The sequence below is a fragment of the Mercurialis annua genome, linkage group LG7 (genome assembly GCF_937616625.2).
Source record: "Mercurialis annua linkage group LG7, ddMerAnnu1.2, whole genome shotgun sequence".
NCBI classification, from domain to species: Eukaryota; Viridiplantae; Streptophyta; class Magnoliopsida; order Malpighiales; family Euphorbiaceae; genus Mercurialis; species Mercurialis annua.
Window position 1 is genome coordinate 36,756,113 of NC_065576.1, and position 20,009 is coordinate 36,776,121.

Here is a 20,009-nt window from a genome sequence, read left to right on the forward strand (position 1 = left end):
ATGATATAAAAATTGTCGATAATAATATTAAATGAAAATATTTAATTTTATTATAAATAATAATTATAAAATAATATAAGTATATTTTATAAAGTAAATAAAAATATATTTTTATAGAAGTTTTAGAAAAAAATAAAAAAATATTTGAAGATAAATTAAAAAAATATAATTAAAATGCTAGAAAAGTTCCACTTACCTGAATTTTGTTAGGGAAGTAAAATGCATAAAGTGAACTAAACAAAAACAATTTGGCTACTTTCTAGAAAGTACAATTTCTTTAATATACTTACCTCCAATCAAGAGAGGTCTTAATATATTGACAACTTTTGTTTTTTTATAATTTTTATTATCTTTGCAATTGTATAATTAATAATGGTATATTTGATAAATACTTAGTAAGATAAATATCTAATGTATATAATTTAAGATAAAAAAAATTAAAATAGCAATGCCCAACAATTTAGGGCGGAAGGTGTACTACTTTTAAGTTTAACTTGTCTTTTTAATAGGGGTGGGGCAAAAAATACGGTCAAACCGAAAGGCCTACTCGAAATTAAAAAACCGAACATGAAAATGTGGTTAACCGGTTCAAAAGTTTAGGTTTAGATTTAATTTTTTAATTTTTATGGTTAATGGTTTAGGTTTATGTTTTGGAGTTTTAAAAGCCGCTGTTAATCGCTTTTTATAAACAATAATTTGTTTAATATATAAATATACATCCATATATTTTTAATGTTTAAAATAAAATACATTTTATAATCTATATAAAAATATAGAAAAAGATATTTCATAAGAATATATTTTTATTTTATGTATTTGGATAGTTGAATTTAATTATAGTTTTAAATATTTGCATTGGTTTAGAGCATCTCCAATAGTACTCTCTATTTTAGAGAGCATATTTTATAAAATAGAAAGCATCTTGCATATAAAGAGTATATTTTTAATTTTATTCCAATAGACTCTCTAAATGTAATGTTTTATTCAACAAGTATTAATTTATTTAATTATTATATTTACTTTTTTTATTATAATTTTCATTTCTATAATTTTTTATATTGAAATAAAATCAAAACACATATTTTTAAAAACAAAAAGATAGTCTATATATTTTGAATTTGAAATTTTATTAAAAAGATAAAAAGTAGAGAGTGAATTTGACTCTCCACATGTGGAGAGCCAAACTCACTCTCTTCTTTAAATTTAAATTATGGAAAGTCAATTGGACTTCAAATTTTGCATGAAACTCTCTAAATTAAAGAGTTTGATATATTTAGATAGTGCATTGGAGATGCTCTTACTATTAATAAAAATAGTTTAAATTTGTATTTTTTTTCAATATAATTTGTACTTTTATAGCTTCTTTTTGTTTATTAAAAAATTTAAATAAAATGGAATTTTTTTTTATTATTAGACTATATCTAAAATTTTATCTATTATTTTTTTATATCTAATTTTTCTAATGGTTGTATGGTTAAAAACCGCAAAACCAAACCGTTTTAAATGGTTAACCATTTAAAATTTTAGGGTTAGATTTTTAATTTTAAAAATCGTACTATTATGGACTGGTTTTCAAATTACCTTCATGAACTAGTTAACAGGTCCATGTCCACCCCTATTTTTTTAGTTTTATTAAGTTATTTATAGCTAAGGACGAATTTAGAAAAATAACTATAAATGTTTCCTTGATATTCTAAAGTGACAAATATTATGTACCAATTTTTCTTTTTTAAATATGATAAATATTATAGATTGGAGGAAATGTTTATTAATAAAATAATTTTTAAAATATATATGCACGATTATTTTGTCATTTAAACAAATATTTAATAATTTTTTAATATGTAAATTTCGTTAAAAATAGACAATTAAAAAGGAACATGTGGAATATTAGTTTGTAATGTGCAGATATGTCATAATAAATTTGTCTAAAGAAACTCAAACACAGTATTATTAATGCTTAGCTAAATATCCTACATAACATTTATGACATTTGAGTATTAACTAAGAAATGTTTCTTATAAAACATTAATGTTACATTTTTTTTAGAATAAATGTATTCTGAGTACTATTAATGACAATAAAACTCAAAATTAATTACAGTAATTAGTTCAGATTAATTAGATGTATGTGCAACAATTCTTTTGTATAAATAAAGGCAAATGTCAAGCTAAAGATTTCATTAGTCCATTTACAAGAAAATAAAATGGAGGATATGAAACTAGTTGAAAAAGTTGTGATTAAACCAAATATTTTAACAAATAACAAACGCATTTTTCTATCAAACATAGATTTGTCTCTTGTTGTATACCAAGAATCTGTATCATTTTTTGATCCTCCATTCACTAAAATGACCTTATCGGAATCTTCCAATAGTCTTTACACTGCATTAAGTCTTTTGTTAGTGCATTATGATTTTTTTGCAGGGAGGCTTGTGCCGGCTTTAGAAGATAATGACCGGTTCGAGATTGATTGCAACGGTGCTGGTGTCGTTGTTGCTGTCGCGAAAACGAGCTCTGCTTTGAATCAACTCGGCGGGCTTTTAGCTCCCAAACCGGAGTTTATGCAGTTGGTTGGTTTCTTGCATGATGAAGGTGAACAAGAGGTGAAGTTGGAAAACAAGCCTCTTCTGCACTTGCAGGTTTGAGAAAAAGTAACATGTCAGATTTTTCGAGTTTAAAGCGACATTGAATTTTTATTTTTTTTAACGCCATAAAATTGCAATTTAGTGAAATTTTCAATGAGTCATCATATATTTAAACATTAGACAAACTAATGCTTTATCAGGATATTTTTATTTAATTTTGGATTGACTTGTGAGATAGAGCGACTCTAGTTTAAATTTGTAGTGTTGTTGGAATGTTGCCTACCAGTTTAATCTTTTGGGCTGAAGGGATATTTAAGACGACATCAAATCAAAATGTAAATCTACATTTGAGCAAAGGTGGTCGCAATTTTTAAACTTATGCGTTAGGGTCAATTAACTCATACTTACTTATTTTAATCAATTAAAGACATATTTTCAATTCGTAGGTCAATTAACTTTTAAATTATACAAAATGAACAAGTTTAAGAACTGCAATGACCCAATTTGAAGGTTAATTGACTTAAAAATAGATAATATTGTCCCTAAATGATCTAAAAATAGAAATATTGTTCTTAGTTGATTAAATGAGTAAATTTGAGTTATTTGATCCTGATGTACAAGTGCATGGACCATGATGACCCCTGTTCATTTACATTTTTGTATTTTTATCACAAAATCCTAACAAAATATGCTTAACTTGACAATAATGCTGTGACAGTTAACACAGTTTGGATGCGGAAGTTTAGCACTAGCCTCCCGATACAACCATTGTGTTCTTGACGGGATTGCAGTTCGCGATTTCGAGAAAAATTTAGCTGCCTTAACTCGTGGAGATGACATTGTAACTCTACCAAATCCTGACAGAACAATCTTCAAAGCCAGGAATCCACCGAGAATCAATCACCCGCACTTTGAATATTCAACAAGTTGCGAGACAGACGACTTATTCACGCCTTGCGGCAAAAGCAAAATCAATATCGAGCATTGCTTAGCACAAAACAAGAACCGTTCCATCTATCTTTCCCCGGAAAGAATTTCGAGCTTAAAGAAGAAAGCTCTCGAGGATGGAAAACTGAAAAAATGCACGAGTTTTCAAGTTGTTGCCGCGAAGATATGGAAAGCAAGGAGTATCGCAATGAAAATGAAGGACGAAACAAACAACACGATGCTATTTCCCGTTGATGCTAGAAGAATTATAACACCTCAAGCCCCAAATGGATTTGCAGGAAATGCATTAGTCCCTGGTTTCGCCCGAGCAAGCGTGAAGGAGCTCAAGGATCGAGAGGACTCGTACTTAGTAAAGATAGTGCAAGAAGGGATTGAAAGACTAGACGACGAGTATGTAAGATCCGGGATAGATTGGCTAGAGGTTCATAGAGGAGTTCCTTGCAAGGAAAACAGTTTCTCATTGGTGGCATGGTTTAGACTAGGGTTAGAGGAAGATGTGTTTTCTTGGGGGAAAATTAAATGTGCTACACCAATTCTGATAAAACCTGGTTTGGTCATTCTTTTACCAGGCTCTGAGAGCAAAGGAGGGCTTAATGTTTGCCTAGAATTGCCTGATCATCAAATGGAAGAATTTTGCAAGTTATTGATGGAATGCTAAAATATGCACAAATGTGGGGAGAAAAATGGAAAAGTTATTCAATTATCAGTTAATATATGTATTTCTTTATAGTTTGCTTTTAAATGATGATTATCAGAAAGAAGAGGACTATATTAAAAAATAATAAAGTACCAATTAGTTTGGAGATTGAAATGATATCTAAAAGATATTAATTATACAATGTCACTGTCGTGTCAAGTTATTTGTGCAACAAACCGATGAGACGTTGACAATATTATATTGTTGGTCCAAGTTGAGCGCAATGTATGGGAGAATACATTCATGAGCCCCAGAATGTGAAGCATATAACCGTGGGCCGGACACCACATTAAACCCAAAACCCTAAGGTAATGGGTTAGGTAGTCCATCCCACTTATATATTCCACATTCTACTCATATCTTTCCAATGTGGGATTTCCATCACACTTAATATTCAACAATCTCCCCCTTAAGTGTGATACCCTTCCACATTAGATCGCTCAACTTACCTCGAAACTAGACTCCAACCCTTTCGGGATGGCTACCCGGAGTCACCAAGTTCCACCCAGCCGAACCGGGCTTTGATACCAATTGTTGGTCCAAGTTAACTTTGACTTTGGAGTAATTTTAAGTCAAGGTGGAGAGTTTATTATGTGATGCAATTTGGTGTCCTTGTGATTTGCTGAAGAAGGTTTCAGGATTAATCTTGTTGGGTGTATTCGCCAAGGTGGAGATTGTTGAGTTATGGCTCATATTGTTCCTATTTGGATTTCCATCACACTTAATATTCAACATATATGATATTTAATGATAAAATAGATACATAATAGTCGAATTTATTAATATCGCAAACACTCATTGGCTTGTCCTAATAAAACATCAACATTCTGTTTATCCATGACTCAGAAGACCAAAGAAGGGATTTGTTATTGCAGATCTTATTTCAGATCCTGCTGAGTTTAATACTTCCATGTCAATCTTGTCCCCAGGAAGAAACAAGAACTTGCCCCCTTCAATTCTCTCAAACCCACAGAGTTCAAGAAACTCAATACCTCCTTTTATTCTTCCAACTCTCTCCTGTTTTCACATTAATGTAAACCTCTTGCTCAGAATAAATTCAGGTTTAGAATACAGCCTTTGAATCTACAATTCTAACGTCCTGTTTATAACAATTCATGGGCCGAAAACTCAGAAAGACGTTATAGGTGATTTCTTGAAAATTGAATTGTAATTTCACTTGGTTGCTCAAGAGGCGATACATATGCTAACTTATCTAATGACAGGGATATAAATCTCTTTGTTGCTTCAAATATTATTGTCATTGGCTACGGTGTTCACTTGTTGCTACTAATGTGTCGTTTCCATCAGATGAGCGAACTAAATTTTGATGAAAAAGATATGTCGATGCATACACTCTATGTCGCATGGGAATTGCCAAAACATACTAGTTTATGATGAAACATATTATTTTGCAGGATTAAGTTATAAATGTAGAGTTTCAGAGTATTGAAATTTGAAACGCTTCTAACAACAGATACGAAATGCTGTAACATAGAATTAAACAAGTCTTTGTGCAACATAGCATACAATAGCTCCTATGGTCAGCAAAATTTAAAAAGTTTCTAATTACCTGGAATAATGGATTCTGTATCCGGATCTTCCTGAATTTTTCTGAATAAGGATTCTTTGCAACATTACTCACATAAGTCAGAAGAGTTCGGAAGGCCCTTTTGACTGAAGCATCATCATCCTTTTCCCCCCAAATATGTTAACAAGAGGAAGATGTTAGTACCTAATTCATAATGGAAGTTAGGCAAATGTCATTGCAAATAGCAGCATATTATGTTACAGAAGAGAAGTCATTACCTTGTAATTGCGCCTAACAGACCTTAAACATTCTCTTAACTGTTCAGCTTTCGTAGTAGAAAGAGAAGTGTTCTGCGACTTACATGAAAGTGAGCAAAAGGTAGATTTATCAGGTTTTTGTCTGTAATAGGATAGGTAAGTTGTAATACAGTCTAGGAATGATGTTAAACCTTTTTCTCCTGCACAACATGTCTCTGAGCATTTAGAGGCATATGGCTAACTGGGGGTGCAGGCAATCCAAGCATTCGCCTTCTTTCTGCCTGTTACCAAAATGAAACATACAGAATATGCATTAGTATCAAAAGACCGATTTCTGAAACTGATAAAAATCATGATAAACCCAACAGCAACGGTGTTCTAATTAAATTATTCTTCTATATAATTTACTGATACTTGTTAACTGTATTACCATGCTTCGGTTACGTAACTGATAGAAAAACAAATACTTCACATGCAGGGGAAAAGAAAACAGTAAACAGAAATTGGCGAAATAATACTTTTTACAAGAATAGGTTATAAATAAATAGTTATGCAGTTTAGAAGTGTTTCAGAAAACGATAATGAAATACCGAAACATAGTACTGGAACAAGTTTTTGTGCAACATTTGGGTGTCTTCAAAATGCAGACGAAAGGGGTTGCTAAGCTTTGTTTGGTTCAGTTAAATTCCACAGAATTTTGATTTCCTCTTACTGTTTTTGGTTGCTTTCCAACGATTGATAGGCAAATTTTATTATCAGTACAAAGGCAGAAATGATTAACTAAAGATAGAAATTGCAAACACCTTATCGGCTTCTAGTTTGTGACGAACTTTCTCCCTTGCCCTTTTCTGTTCTTCTTTTTCTGCTTTCCTCAACGATAAATTACTGGAGAAAAACATTAAGCACTCAAAAATGAAGATTCGTTTCATATGATAAGGAAATAGGACAACACATGAAGTGCAGATTTAGGAATATACCGTTTTCTTTCATTATCCTCAGCAATTCTCTTTGCCTCAAGGACTTCCTTACCCACTCCAATCCTTTCCTTTATATAAAATAATTTATCAAGTAGATTAATAAAGCAGAAATTTGTAGGAACATTACTTGATGCTAAATGTACCACTTTGCTTCTGCCACAAGTTTAAAAGAGAAACTATGTATACACTTCTCATTCTCTATAGTATACATACATAAACTGTTTTCAACTCATTTAAAACTTTCAACATGCTCCGTCTTTGAAATAGTAATAATCATGCGGGTAGAATTACCTGTAACCAGCTGATTTTTGGCCTCAAATTCTTTCAAAGCATTTTTCGGGACATTAAAGATTAATTTGTTTCGTTATTTTAGAAATTTTTTTATGTTTTGAATTCCTGATTTTATCCACCTGCATGCATATGTGAAAATTCATACAACCTATAAAAGATGTTGGACTACCACATTCCTGTTACTAACCAACTAACTTATAATTCATAGAATTTGTGTTGTCTCTAGGGTAATCAATTTCAATAAAAAAATTATCCCTAAATTTATATTTGTATTTTGCTGTTTCGCTTAGAAGAGAATAAATCATCAAATATATAAGAGATACACATACCTTCTCCCTTTCTCTTTCTAGTTTCTTTTCTTCTTCCTCCTTCCTCTTGTGATTTTGATCTCTAAAAAGTGAGCCATATATACGGGGTTATTAACAAGAGCAACATGAGATGATTAACTAAGTACAAATGTCGAATATCGATCCAGACAAATCAAAAGAAGTTTAAGCAGCAATGCAGAACTACCAATATAAGTAGCAAACTATGAAGATATAACCTTAATTCTTGCAACTTATTCTGCATTTCCTCAGTATCTTGTGATGCTGGAGGAGATTCGATTTCAATGTTGACTGCTATCTGTATAAAATTGAAGTAAAACCAATTAATTACCCATCAAAGAAACATAACTGAAGATGCAATAAAAACATACCAAGGGCATATGATCAATATCTGGGTCATTCTCATGATCAATGATCCAATTTATGGCAGCCTCTATGCTAGTATTACCTAAAAAAACAAAAAATTCTACATGTTCATAAACATAATCAATACTAAAGCAGGAGGTAACTACCTATTTAAGAAGAATATTAATAGTAGTTGTACTAATTTAAAAATGGATTATTGTCATAAAAAAATATCCACCAATCATGTTTTTCTCGATTTAAGCACATTTTACCAAACGTGACACCCTACATTCCAACCTTTCCAAATTTCTCATCCTATAGCTCAGTCTCAGTGTCATTTTAGGCTATTTTTCCGAAAACGATATTGTTTTGACCGTTTTGAATGACAGATAAGACATTTAGGCTGTAAAATGCCGAAAATGAAAGGTTGGAATGCAAAAAAAGAAAGGTTAGAATTTGGTAAAATATGCTTAAATTGAAAAAAAAAACGCGAAACATGGGGATTTTTTTAATGACAATAACCATTTAAAAATAAAGTAATTAGAAATATAGTGTAGAAAGTTGAGACCTGAATGATGAATAGCCTTAGCAGCTCGGGCAAGAGGGAATCCCATGTCTTCAAGCTCTCCAAGCAAATGTCTGTTAACTTCCAAGACATCATCCATTTCTGCAAATTAGAAGAGCAAACAAACTAGCAAAAATGTAAATTCATAAACTAAAACTATTGCACATAAGGTGTACGATAAAATGCAATATAAGAAAGTGATACCCTGTTGTTGTTGATTATGGGACTGCATTATGGAAATGGAGAACTGAGAGAGATCATAGAGAAGGAAGGTATAAAAGAAATGGGATTCTGAAGTAAAAGAAGAGAAGCCCTGAAATGTACGCCATTGCATGAAACAAAGCTTTTTGTATTTGCTTTTTGTTTGTGTTTTGGTTTCTTGTCCCCTACGGTAAGAACTTGCATCAATTCTTTTGCCATTTCCTTTCTTAAATAAGAAATAGATTTCAGGATTTGCATGCTGTTTTGCTTTTTCTTTTAGTCTGGGCCATTCCCGAAATCTAATAGAATCTAGCAATTCATGAAAACAAGTGCTTGGAATTTCTTTAACTTGCCCAAAGAAAAGGGGACGAGTCCTGTCAACAGATCTGCTCCTCCGACGAGGAGCAGCAGCTCCTCAGAAATGGAGGAGCAGCTGTTAAATTTTAGATATAATCAAAATTAAGGGATTTTTAGATAAATACATATCTAACACATACTTATTCTCAAAAATACTTTTCGACCAAAACTAGTTGAAATTTACAGTTTGACCAATTTTTTTTATAAAAATACTTTTCTTATTTGTAATAATATGATTTTAGTTTCTAACAGTTTACTAAAAGTTTATTTTTCACTAACAGTTTGCTAACAGTTTACTAAAGGATAAATTAATTTACTAACCGTCTTATTAACATTTTTTAACTTTTTACTAATAAATATAGGCATTAAATATAGGCATAAAGTCATTAAATACCTATTTCTAACATTACTGATGATCGTGTTGCAAACCTGCATGATGTTATGCCTATTCTGGTTGAAGATCATATCATTTCTAGCAAACCAGATATCGTAAATATAGGCATTAAACCAAAGTCTTCTAGCCTTGACTTTACCAGATCTCCCATTTGCTCTTCTAGTCAAGAATCTAACATCTCTTCTCAAACAATTAACTGGTCTTATGTCATTAGAGACCCTCAAGATATTATGCTGAGAATCTGCACTCATAAAACAGGTGACCAATATTCTCAGTTTGCTCATTACACAGAGAGCAAGTATTAGACTGAATCACTCCCCATCTCAAAAGCTTATCCTTAGTATTGATTCTTCCCATGATCACAAGCCAGGTTAAGAAAGAATGTCTGGGAATCATACCAGAAAACCAAATCACTCTATGCCAAGAAACACTAGTATTCTCAGTAGCCAAGTTCCTCCAGACACTATTCACAAAAAATACATCTCCTCATGCCCTTCCACTTAACTATATCAGTGTTTACAGGGAAAACTTTACAGTTGTTATTTAAGAATGCCCAGGCTCTCTCAGTTATATCATCTATAGGATCTGGGAGGGACCAGTTGTTGTCTCTCCACAAATCTGCTACTTTTGCATTTTTTGGGACATCAGTATCTTGAATATTAATTTCAGGATATTGATCAATCAAGGACTTTTCCTGTATCAAATGATCATACCAGAAGGAGAAGGATTTACCATCCCCTAGCACATACTCAATGTGGTGTTTGACTAAATTCTTGATCTTAATAATTTGCCTCCAAACCCAAGAGCTATCAAAAGGCCTTTCAATCCCCCGAAAGTTGAGTCTTTTCATCTTATTGTCTAAACCCAAGAAGCCCACAAGGTTATTTCTTCATTTTCTTCTTCTTCTTTACGAGAAAACAAAGCATATATTAGGTTAAGAAATCAAACCCTACACTTCACCTTCTCAACTCAAATTCTTCACGAAAACTTACAATTAAACATAGTTACTTATCAATCTTGCAATGGGAAATAAGAAATCATCAATCGATGGAGGTAATCGATGAAACGATCGAATCGAACATCAAATTCTTAAAGCGGTTTCAACCATTGAACTTTACGAAATTAAGAATATATAAGGATTAATGGTTCATTTTTTTGTTTTTGAATATCAGACTCCTAAAATTTATAAACAGAAAAGAACATAAAATTTAAATATATGATAAACATAAAGTCATTTTGTCCAGTATTTTGGTAGCAAAATTTGATGATAATATAGGAAAAATGTTTTGTACCTTTTTAATATAAATAAGGTTTGAGATTTCAAATTGAAACATAGAATAAGTTTTGGTACAACTTAAATTTTCAATTCACAAATCTGTTCCAGCTAGCCTTAATCATAATCTCAGTCAGATCGAGCCGTATTATTGTGGTTGTTGCTGCTCTTGCTAGAAATTCCACCATTGTTAGCACCTCCGCCAGAAAATCCAACAATAAAAAACCCATTGCCGGCCGAACAATCAACAGCCCATTGTCGGTCGAACAATCAACAACCCATCGTTGTCTCCGTCAAACCCATCAATCGAGAATCCATCGCTGCAGCCTTCAGATCCATCAAACAACAACCCATCGCCGCCGCCATCGATCGCCAGCAAACCCATAAATCCGCAATCCATCGTCGCTTTAGCGGCAGCCTTACGATACAGAATACCTTCGTTATCGCCGGTGATGAGGATTCTGTATGTTTCTATATTTTGAGCACAAAAATATGTAGAAAAACCGTAAAGAAGAGGAGAAGAAGAAGACTGATGTATTTTGGCAAGGAGATAAGCGTGTTTGTATTACTGAAAATAAATAGCTGTTTGGTGGTGTAGAGTCTAATTTTCTCTAAAATTAATGTAGGCAAAACCCATACGAAAGCCCCTCTACTTTATCGGTTTTATTCGAGAGTTCCCTGTTTCAAAGTTTGCCACGTCCGGATCCCTGTACTTGTCAATAATTCAATTTTTACACCCTTACTTGGATGAAATTTGACAAGTGTATCTCACTTGCCGTCAAAGAGAGTACAAATAAATAATTTATAAAATAATCTCTTAACTTCTTACGCTCATAATTAATACATAAAATACATGTAAAGTATAAGGACTTTTAACTATATTTTTCATATCATCTTCTACCTCTAGACCTGCAAAATCTACATAAAATATTTTGCAGGAAAAAATTATCCCTCACAGCTGCTCTCATATCCACTGAGAAAAATAAAAGGTAAAGGTTGAAAATAACAAAATTATGCAATACCCAGAAAGGACAAACAACAAAACAAATTGAAAAACAAAAAAAATTGAATAACTGTCTAGTAGGAATAATTACTGAGTAACTTTGGGATTGAGATTGTTGCTGAAATCCCATAATTCTCACTGCAATCTCCTTCACTACTTCCGCCACCATCATCACCGGGAAGCGCCTCCGCTGTTTGATCTGCTGTTTAAAGATGTCGGTTGAGCTTTTCTTAACATTTTTGCTATAATAATGGGTTCCGAAAGGGTAAACCCAAACTTTTCAACTCAAAAATGCTTTCTTTCTTATTCCAAATTCTCAGTTCTTCAATTTTCATATTTTCTTTCAGATTCCATATTAAAGGGATAATTTCCATATCATAACTCCAATACCCACCAAGTAAATTAGTGTTCTTTTTTAATGATCTAGCTGGTTTAGCTTAAGTGGGATCATTATTAAGAACTTGGCTTTATCAAAGTTTGTTTCAATTTCATTATCTTTCTAATTTTATGTTTTGTTCTTCTGTCTAGTATCTACTACGAAAATTGAAATTTATGTTCTTTATAATTTATAATATTATTTTTTGTATGATTTTTGGTGGCGCAAATAGGGGAGTGAGATGTTCAATTTATCCAGATAGATTGGTCATGGCAAGTCAAGATTCAATCATTTGCAGGTATTAAAAATCTGGGTTTGTTGGTGATGAAGAATACACAGAAAGAACAAACATCAATTGTTAAAAATGAGGAAGATGGCAAAATTATTATTTTGCCATTAAAATTATTTTGTTTTACTGTTTTTTATTAGATAGTAATTTTATATAAAATAACTCCTCCAATTTCTTTGGAATTAACGGCAATTTTATTAGTTAACGGCAAGTGAGATACACTTGCCAAATTTCGTCCAAGTAAGGGCGTAAAAATTGAACTATTGACAAGTATAGGGATCCAGACATGACAAACTTTAGGACAGGGACCTCTCGAACAAATCCGATAAAGTAGAGGGGCTTCCCCATAGGTTTTGCCATTAATGTATCAGATTATATGTCAAAATTTTAAAAGTTAAGAATATGTAAAGTTATTTTGCTAAAATAAAGTGGTATTTTATGTAATTTGTTTCTTAAAGAGGTAATTAGACCAGGCACGGCCAAAATCCAAATTATTCTCACAATTACGATGCGGCTGTCCTCCTTTCAAGATTACAATATGAACTGATTTCCTTTCATTTTTTATCTTTTTATTTTATTTTTTTACTGTAAAATATCATTCCAATTATCCACGCTTGCATTTAATCCCAATCTTTGTGAATCTAACTAGCTGTTCAAATTTGCTCTGTCGCACCTGACGATGATACGACAATTACTGTTCTAACAAATGGTCACGATTACCACCGTTCTTCCAAGATCTGCAGACAAACTTCATTGTCATTAGGATCAAAGCTTAACAACTCCTTTGGTCGTGTTTTTTTCATTTTGTTGTTATATTTTGTGGGTTCGACTTTAATCATGTTATCGGTAGTGTTATGATTGATGTGTATGGGAAAAATTATGGAGTAGCTGATGCACGCAACATGTTTGATGAGTTGCTTGAACCAAATGTTATTTGTTGGATTTCTGTTATTTTTGCATTCACTAGAAATGATATGTATGGTTTTTTTCTCATTTGATGACAAGAAAATTAAGATTAGTTCGGGATAGTTTTACATTTCGACCGGTGTTGACTGCTTGTGATAACTTAGGTAGATTGAAGCAAGGAAAGAAAGTGCGTGCTAAGGTTTATGCATCAGGTTTTAGCACTGTGGTTGTTGAAAGCAGCCCACTTGATATATATGGAAAATGTGGTTGTGTAGATGAGTTTCTGAGGATTTGTATTGGTTTGTTTCAAGTTTAAATAAAGCCTATTAATTGTTCATAACACTTTTTGTTTTAAATTTATAAATTGTGTAGCATTAATTATTATTTTCAATTAAATGCATGCGATTTGTCTTTTTTTATCTACATTTTCTATAATACGGCTGGTAAACAGACAGTTTACCGTTAGTAAACTAAGCTATTTGTTTAGAAAACCGTTAGTAAATTAATAATAAATTTATTTTTATTGTAAAATAAAAGTAATAAAATTGAAACTAATTTAGTATATTTTTTATAATATTATTGATAAATTGATAGTAAATTAAGTAACACTTCATTTTAACATTTTAACATTTTATAATAAAAAATAATAATTTGATTTTTAAGTAAACCGATAGTGGACCATTAGTAAACCTTGAGTTAACTGTTGGTAAATTTATAATTATTATTTTATAATGCTTGTGATTTTTTATGTAATTTTTCTTTTCACTTGTGTATCTATAATAATTTTGTTTTTGGTTAACCAATGGTTTACTAATGGTACACCAATAATTTTAGTAAATTAAGTAATCATTCATTTAATATTTTATAATTTAAAAATGAAAAATAATAATTTGATTTTTAAGTAAACGGATAGTAAACCATTAGTAAACTGTTAGTGAACTTATAATAGCCAGATGTTTAGCAAACCGTTAGTAAACCATTAGTAAATGAAAATCGTATTTTTACAAATGGAAAAAGTATTTTTATAAAAAGATTTAGTCAAACTGTAAATTTCAACTAATTTTGGTCAAAAGGTATTTTTGAGAATAAATAGATGTTTAATAGGTATTTATCTAAAAATGCCTTTCTTAAATACCTGATCGGGCCCGGTATTGAGTGGCGAGATATAGCCCAAGCTACCGTTTACACCGTTGCCTATAAAGCCTTTCAGACACTTCGAGAAGAAGCCGTTAGACCCTTCTACAATGTCTCTCTTTTCTTCTCTGTTATAGTTATCGCACACTACAAACTTCTACCCGGCGGAGGAATTTGATCGATCAATTAACTAATCAGCCACCAAAATTAATGTCAGGCTATCAAAACAAGCCGAGAAAAGTGAAGTTACAGTGTCCGTCGCTATCCAAAATAGTATCGTTCACTGCATTAGACGAGCAGAAGCTGGACTTGGGTTCAATAGCAAGAGCTTTTGGGTTAGACCCATCAACCTTGAAGCTTAACGGTCACTTTATTAGCAGAGGAGTTGATCTTGTTTCTTCTTCCGTTACTTGGAAATCGCTTCTCAACTTCTTTTCTTCTAAACGCCTGCCTACTGGTCAGGATGACATGGATGCTCTTATTGTTGATGGCAAGTTTTGTAAAGCTGGGTCTAAGCGTATGTTCTTTGGGTTTTGAGTTTTTCTTTTCTTTTTTCTGTTTGGTTGATGGGAAATTGAATTTTTGGTTATTTTGAGTAAAAATTCTAAACCTTTGCCTGTGGAGGAATCTTGTTATTTACTTTGATTCTTTCTTTTAAATAAGAGAGTCAAATTGCGGGATGTGCGCTTATATTGTTTGAGCTACAGCTCGTTGGTAAATTTTTTATGTGTATTAATATTTCTATAAGCCATCGTTTATGAAGTACAGTATTTCATGAGTATTAATGGTTTGTTTTTCAGGAGCATGCAACTCTCAAGATGCTGGTATTAGTAGATATAACTACAGAGCTGAACCAGATGAAGTTAGTATCAGGAGTATTTCAGAACCTGAAGAGATCAATTTGTTCATGAATAAGAAGCTAAAGGAAAAGCATTCAGGTAGTAGTCTAAACGTGTGGTGATAATTCTTAAATTTTCCAAGTTTTTGGTATTTGTACCTTGTTATTTATAAATGTGCTTGTGCCTATCCAAAGATTTCAAACTATTTATCATAATTAGAAGTGTGACGACTATGTTGCACAGAATCTTGGTGAGTAAAAGTTACAGCATTTGGTTTCCGTTTCCGGAAATGCCTATGAAGCTTCGAAACTTTATATTTATAACCTCTTATAGAAAATAATGTTGTTTTGCAATATTTTGGTTCAGCTTTTTCCGCTTTAGCATTTTTACATTCTGGTATTTCTATTTCCATACGACATAGTATGGCAATCTGAGATAGGAACGCATGGTTGCACATAAAAGAGCTAACATTATATCTGTGGTTCTTCAGGATCTGGAGCTGACCACCAAGTTTCCAAAAGTGCAGGTCTTGGCTTCAAGAGGAAGCAACTGCTGGAAGTTGTCAATTTACTCAAGAAGTTAAAGACAAATGGACCCAATCCAGGTAATACACCTATATTCTACATCCCCTTTTATCCCACAACTTTGTGTTGATCTATCTCTTATGTTACATGAATACTTGTCGAGTCCTAACATTTTAGCGTTTAGTTCCCATAATTATTTTGCTGTTTTTCGGTTTTAATGTTTCCTATTTCGGCATTTCCATTGTCGTGTAATATAGATCTTCTTAATGTGCTAGCTGGTGTGAGTAAATGGCATGTGCTTAATTTGGTTTTGGCATTTTGTTGCAGAACTTGGAGATAAAAGCAATGACTGTCATAGACTTACTTCAAGCAGCAAACTGAAGTGTAGCTATTCCGGTGGCGTGAAACGGATGAGAGAAGATGAAGCAATTTTGGCTGCTCCTTGCAAAAGAATCCGATGAAACTTATTACAATTTTGTTGCAACTATTATGTAAAAAGAGGATTATTACTTGTTAAAGATCATCATATCTAAATTCTGTGAAGGAAAGAAACGAGAAAGGTAGGGAGATAGATAGGGCTTGTATAGTTAAAAGGAGTCATGCTGCAATTGGTTGTATATTGTTGAGATATTTTGCAACTCAGATAAGCAGAGAGATTAATTGAAGCACAGATAGGAGGCTAATGACATTTTTTCCAGTTATTTGAAATCACGGTTAGGTGTGTATATTCAATTTGTGATTAAAAAATTGGACCAGGCCGGTTGAATGGAGAACCGGCCAGAACGGAAATCTAGTTGAACTGGATCGGATTGGAGATTGAACCGCCTGGTTGAACAGATGGTTGGCCTAGTTAAACAGATATTTGAACATTGACCTGGTTGACCAATGGTTGAGCTGATTAAATCATGAACCCCATCCAACAATTTTTTATATAGAATTTACTCAATCGATCGAGCCGGTTGAATCGAAAACCGGTAGTCTCACTCGTTTGGCTGTTGGTTTGAATTTTTAAAATACAAAAAATTAAATCTTTTTATAACTTAAAATCAGACTGAATTCATCAATTCTTGGTTCGATTCAGTTTGCGCAGTTTGCTCTCAAGTCTGGGAAATCCTTTTCTTTCGAATAGGCCTATCTTTACCAGAGGTTATGATCATGGCCAACCATGAGTTCATGACAGCTTTACCTAATCCTTTGGGTAAACAATGCACTATGGAAATGGAAATTACTTGCTCAAAGACAATATATGTAACTTGGAAGGTCGGCTAAGATCAAAATTGTACAGAATTGGACTACAAAAGACACTTCAGAAATGATCCCTTCCTCAAAAGTAAGCTCTCTTTTCTTGTTTATAGTACACTCAAATTTTAAATCAAGGAATTAATTACGTTATCTAAGATAGTTTTGCCAGACAACAGCAAAAATGGCCACTAACAAGATTTTTAACAATAATTTAGTATCAATCAAAGATGACGATGATGAATTCGATGGCGATTTCTCAGTTTCTCGCTTTGATTGCGACTCTGAAGTCTCCTCCTGCTGGGAATCAGGAGTTTCCTCTGGTTTTCTTCTTAGCTTAGCAGACAATTTAGAAAGTAGGTCCCGGAGCCGATTGGTTTTTTTGGCAGCTGCTAGCAGAACAGCAAAAAGTAGATATCAGGACATGAGACTTATACTTTCTAGATTTTGAAAGATGATTCTTTGAACACAAATAAATGATATTATCAACAGAATAATTGACATAGTTTTGATTACTGATTAATCAGAACTTACAAGATAGTGTTAACATGTTTATAAAGCTCAAATTAGCCCATGAGACGGACTTTACCTTTAATTTTAAGAAGCCTTTCCTCCTCGGCAACACGCTTCCGAAGAACATTTAACAAAGATCCAAAGTACAATGCAAATACCGTGCATGTGATTGTGATGACATTGTAAGGCATGCTAAAATCAGGAGTTGTCAATGGTACAAGTAAAACTTCTGTGTAAGAGAGAACAGGATTCTTTTCCTGCACGCAAAATTTTTAATCAACCAATATGATTCGAAAAATGAATACAGCTGGAACAGAACATCTAAAATTACTTACCTGATACTTGGAGAACATAGGTGACTTGCCTGCAGAGCCATTGGTAGGGAAAAGCATGCTGGTATAAAAATTGGGAAAGCTTATTGCAGCTGAGGGAATATCAAATCCTTGATTAGCATCTGGAGGATACTCATCGATGTGTAGAAAGCCCTACAGAAATATAGTCAAGAAGCAGATGAGAAACTGAAAGCTGATTGAATTCAGTAAATGAGATGCATTATGCAGTAGTTTCCCATCAGTAATAACAGTTCAAGTATTAACTGAAAGGCGATAGCTGTAAACTCTTCCAATTTGGTTACTTGTTTCTCGGGACTTCGGATTTCATGGTTTCAGGATAGATAACTTTTATTACATTATGCCTACATTGTATAATACCTAAATTGTGGATTAGAAAGTTAAAGAAAATCATTAACGTGGCGAGCATACCTTATCAAACTCTAATGTCAAAGCAGCTGATTTCACATCACAAGGAAATTGCAAAACCATCTCCATGACTCCGGGAGATATCTTGTCTTTTGATGGCAAAACATGAATCTTCTCTATAAAATCCCCAACTGCCTTTGGTTGGTCATTCACAAACAACTGAAGAGTATGATAGTATACCTTTATATACCAAGGCACAATTTGGAAAACATCGACTCGCAACTTATATCCATCAAGAGCACTACAAGCACCCACAGAGGTATCACTTAAGTTAGTAGATGTCAACAAGATAGCAATAGCCCCCCTTTCATTCCCACTGCCCATCAAGAACCTACTAGCATGTAATGGTGCCGGTTCACATGACCAGCTCACGGGAAATTTCCATGTGAGGCCTAGATCAAAATGTTGATTATTTCTATATTTATCAGCTGAAAACTGATAGAAAACAGAGGGGGCCTTTCTGTTTCTGCTATGTTCTTCTTCAAACACACTGTCTGGAATAACCGACAATTCAAAGCCATGATTTTCAATTTTCTTTAGTGCATCAACTAGGCCACTCTCAAACTGAAGGTATACATTGCTAGATTTTGCAAGCTCACAAAGTCCACGGAGTTCTCTTCCGAGTATTGAACTCAAAGACCAGCTAGGTTGAACATTATTTTTACTAGAATAACTATCAGGCTGAAGAACAACAGTGAGTGTTTGTTCTAGAATAATACCTGAATCCTTGTTAGAGACCAAATGCAACCTCTGAGAATGATAAAAACCTCGATACAACGACGGTCTATGCATTAACACAGAGAGTCCAGCTTTATCTCGACAAGGAAGAAGCTTCAACCAAGGCGTTAAATTCTCGGTGCAAACAGCTTCACGAGGCAACATACCATACCGCATACCGCCAGTGGCAGGGCGGAAGCTCCACTCAGGAGCTGCATAAGATGTAGACGACTCGAGAAAGTTAATGGAAGCGCAAAAAAGACCCGAAAGAGCGTGGGTTAAATTCTTCCAATTAGCATCAACCTGGTGTTGAGGGACATCAAAAACAGCCCATAATTCAACTCCTGGAGGCTTAGCATTATTGCTCGAAATCGGATCAAATCCGCCCCAGATTTCATAGTTCCAACGACCTTGTGTGAATGACAATTCCATTTCTTTGATACGAAATTTCTGAACCTGTTACACAAAATAAATATAAACCCATAAATTTTTTCCTCATTAACATAACAAAAATCATAAACTTTTGAGGAATTGGACCCACGATCTTAACAGAATGCTGCAGAGCGCTTATACCATTTATTACAAATAAAGAAGTAAAAGTTAGTTAGTTAGTGGTTAGTTAGTTACCAGCTGGGCAATGGCTTTGGGGAAGAGATGGTGGTGGCGGCCATTGGAAGAAGAAGGAGGAGCGGTGGTTTGGAAGTGAAAATGAGCTAAGACTTTCCGATCAGGTAGCGGTCTTAATAAAAGTTCCTCGTGAAATTCTTCTTCTTGTTGGTTTATACCGGCCGATCCAAGAACGGTTGGAGCAGGGATGACGTTGAAAACAAGAATTAGAAGGAGTAATGAGATGCTCCATTGTTTTATTATTTGTCGGGGAAGAAAAAGAAACGCCATTTTTATTTGCTTTGGTGTTGCTCTGCTCTTTGAAAATTGCAGTTTCTCTGTGGAGCTCTGCGTTTCGT

General features: G+C 33.3%; 5 protein-coding genes across 6 annotated transcripts; 2 read left to right on the top strand and 3 right to left on the bottom strand.

Moving 5' to 3' along the window:
* The first annotated feature begins 2,111 nt into the window (after window positions 1-2,111).
* Window positions 2,112-4,316, top strand: LOC126656638 (acyltransferase GLAUCE-like). Its single transcript, XM_050351248.2, has 2 exons — window positions 2,112-2,641; window positions 3,306-4,316. The coding sequence occupies exons 1-2, from the start codon at window positions 2,207-2,209 to the stop codon at window positions 4,191-4,193; spliced, it is 1,323 nt and encodes a 440-aa protein (XP_050207205.1). The 5' UTR covers window positions 2,112-2,206; the 3' UTR covers window positions 4,194-4,316.
* Window positions 4,317-4,953: 637 nt separating this feature from the next.
* On the bottom strand, window positions 4,954-9,137 carry LOC126654936 (uncharacterized). Of its 2 annotated transcripts, none has more exons than XM_050348937.2 (11): window positions 8,726-9,137; window positions 8,525-8,623; window positions 7,983-8,059; window positions 7,830-7,909; window positions 7,615-7,675; window positions 6,995-7,062; window positions 6,821-6,902; window positions 6,209-6,298; window positions 6,039-6,116; window positions 5,803-5,922; window positions 4,954-5,249 (listed from the first exon to the last, which is right to left on the bottom strand). In XM_050348937.2, exons 1-11 carry the CDS (start codon window positions 8,853-8,855, stop codon window positions 5,064-5,066), a joined length of 1,071 nt encoding a protein of 356 aa, XP_050204894.1. In that variant the 5' UTR covers window positions 8,856-9,137; the 3' UTR covers window positions 4,954-5,063. The 2 variants fall into 2 exon arrangements, with proteins under 2 accessions (XP_050204894.1, XP_050204896.1); XM_050348939.2 differs by having other exon boundaries at window positions 6,039-6,110; window positions 8,726-9,091.
* Window positions 9,032-10,323, bottom strand: LOC126657119 (uncharacterized). Its single transcript, XM_050351753.1, has 4 exons — window positions 9,974-10,323; window positions 9,761-9,858; window positions 9,474-9,714; window positions 9,032-9,155 (listed from the first exon to the last, which is right to left on the bottom strand). Exons 1-4 carry the CDS (start codon window positions 10,321-10,323, stop codon window positions 9,032-9,034), a joined length of 813 nt encoding a protein of 270 aa, XP_050207710.1.
* A 4,213-nt stretch (window positions 10,324-14,536) lies between these two features.
* LOC126656194 (uncharacterized) lies at window positions 14,537-16,487 on the top strand. The gene is made up of 4 exons (XM_050350701.2): window positions 14,537-14,971; window positions 15,255-15,392; window positions 15,784-15,897; window positions 16,145-16,487. The coding sequence occupies exons 1-4, from the start codon at window positions 14,665-14,667 to the stop codon at window positions 16,276-16,278; spliced, it is 693 nt and encodes a 230-aa protein (XP_050206658.1). The 5' UTR covers window positions 14,537-14,664; the 3' UTR covers window positions 16,279-16,487.
* Window positions 16,488-17,046: 559 nt separating this feature from the next.
* On the bottom strand, window positions 17,047-20,009 carry LOC126657530 (uncharacterized). The gene is made up of 5 exons (XM_050352235.1): window positions 19,672-20,009; window positions 18,331-19,500; window positions 17,905-18,054; window positions 17,646-17,826; window positions 17,047-17,445 (listed from the first exon to the last, which is right to left on the bottom strand). Exons 1-5 carry the CDS (start codon window positions 19,939-19,941, stop codon window positions 17,207-17,209), a joined length of 2,010 nt encoding a protein of 669 aa, XP_050208192.1. The 5' UTR covers window positions 19,942-20,009; the 3' UTR covers window positions 17,047-17,206.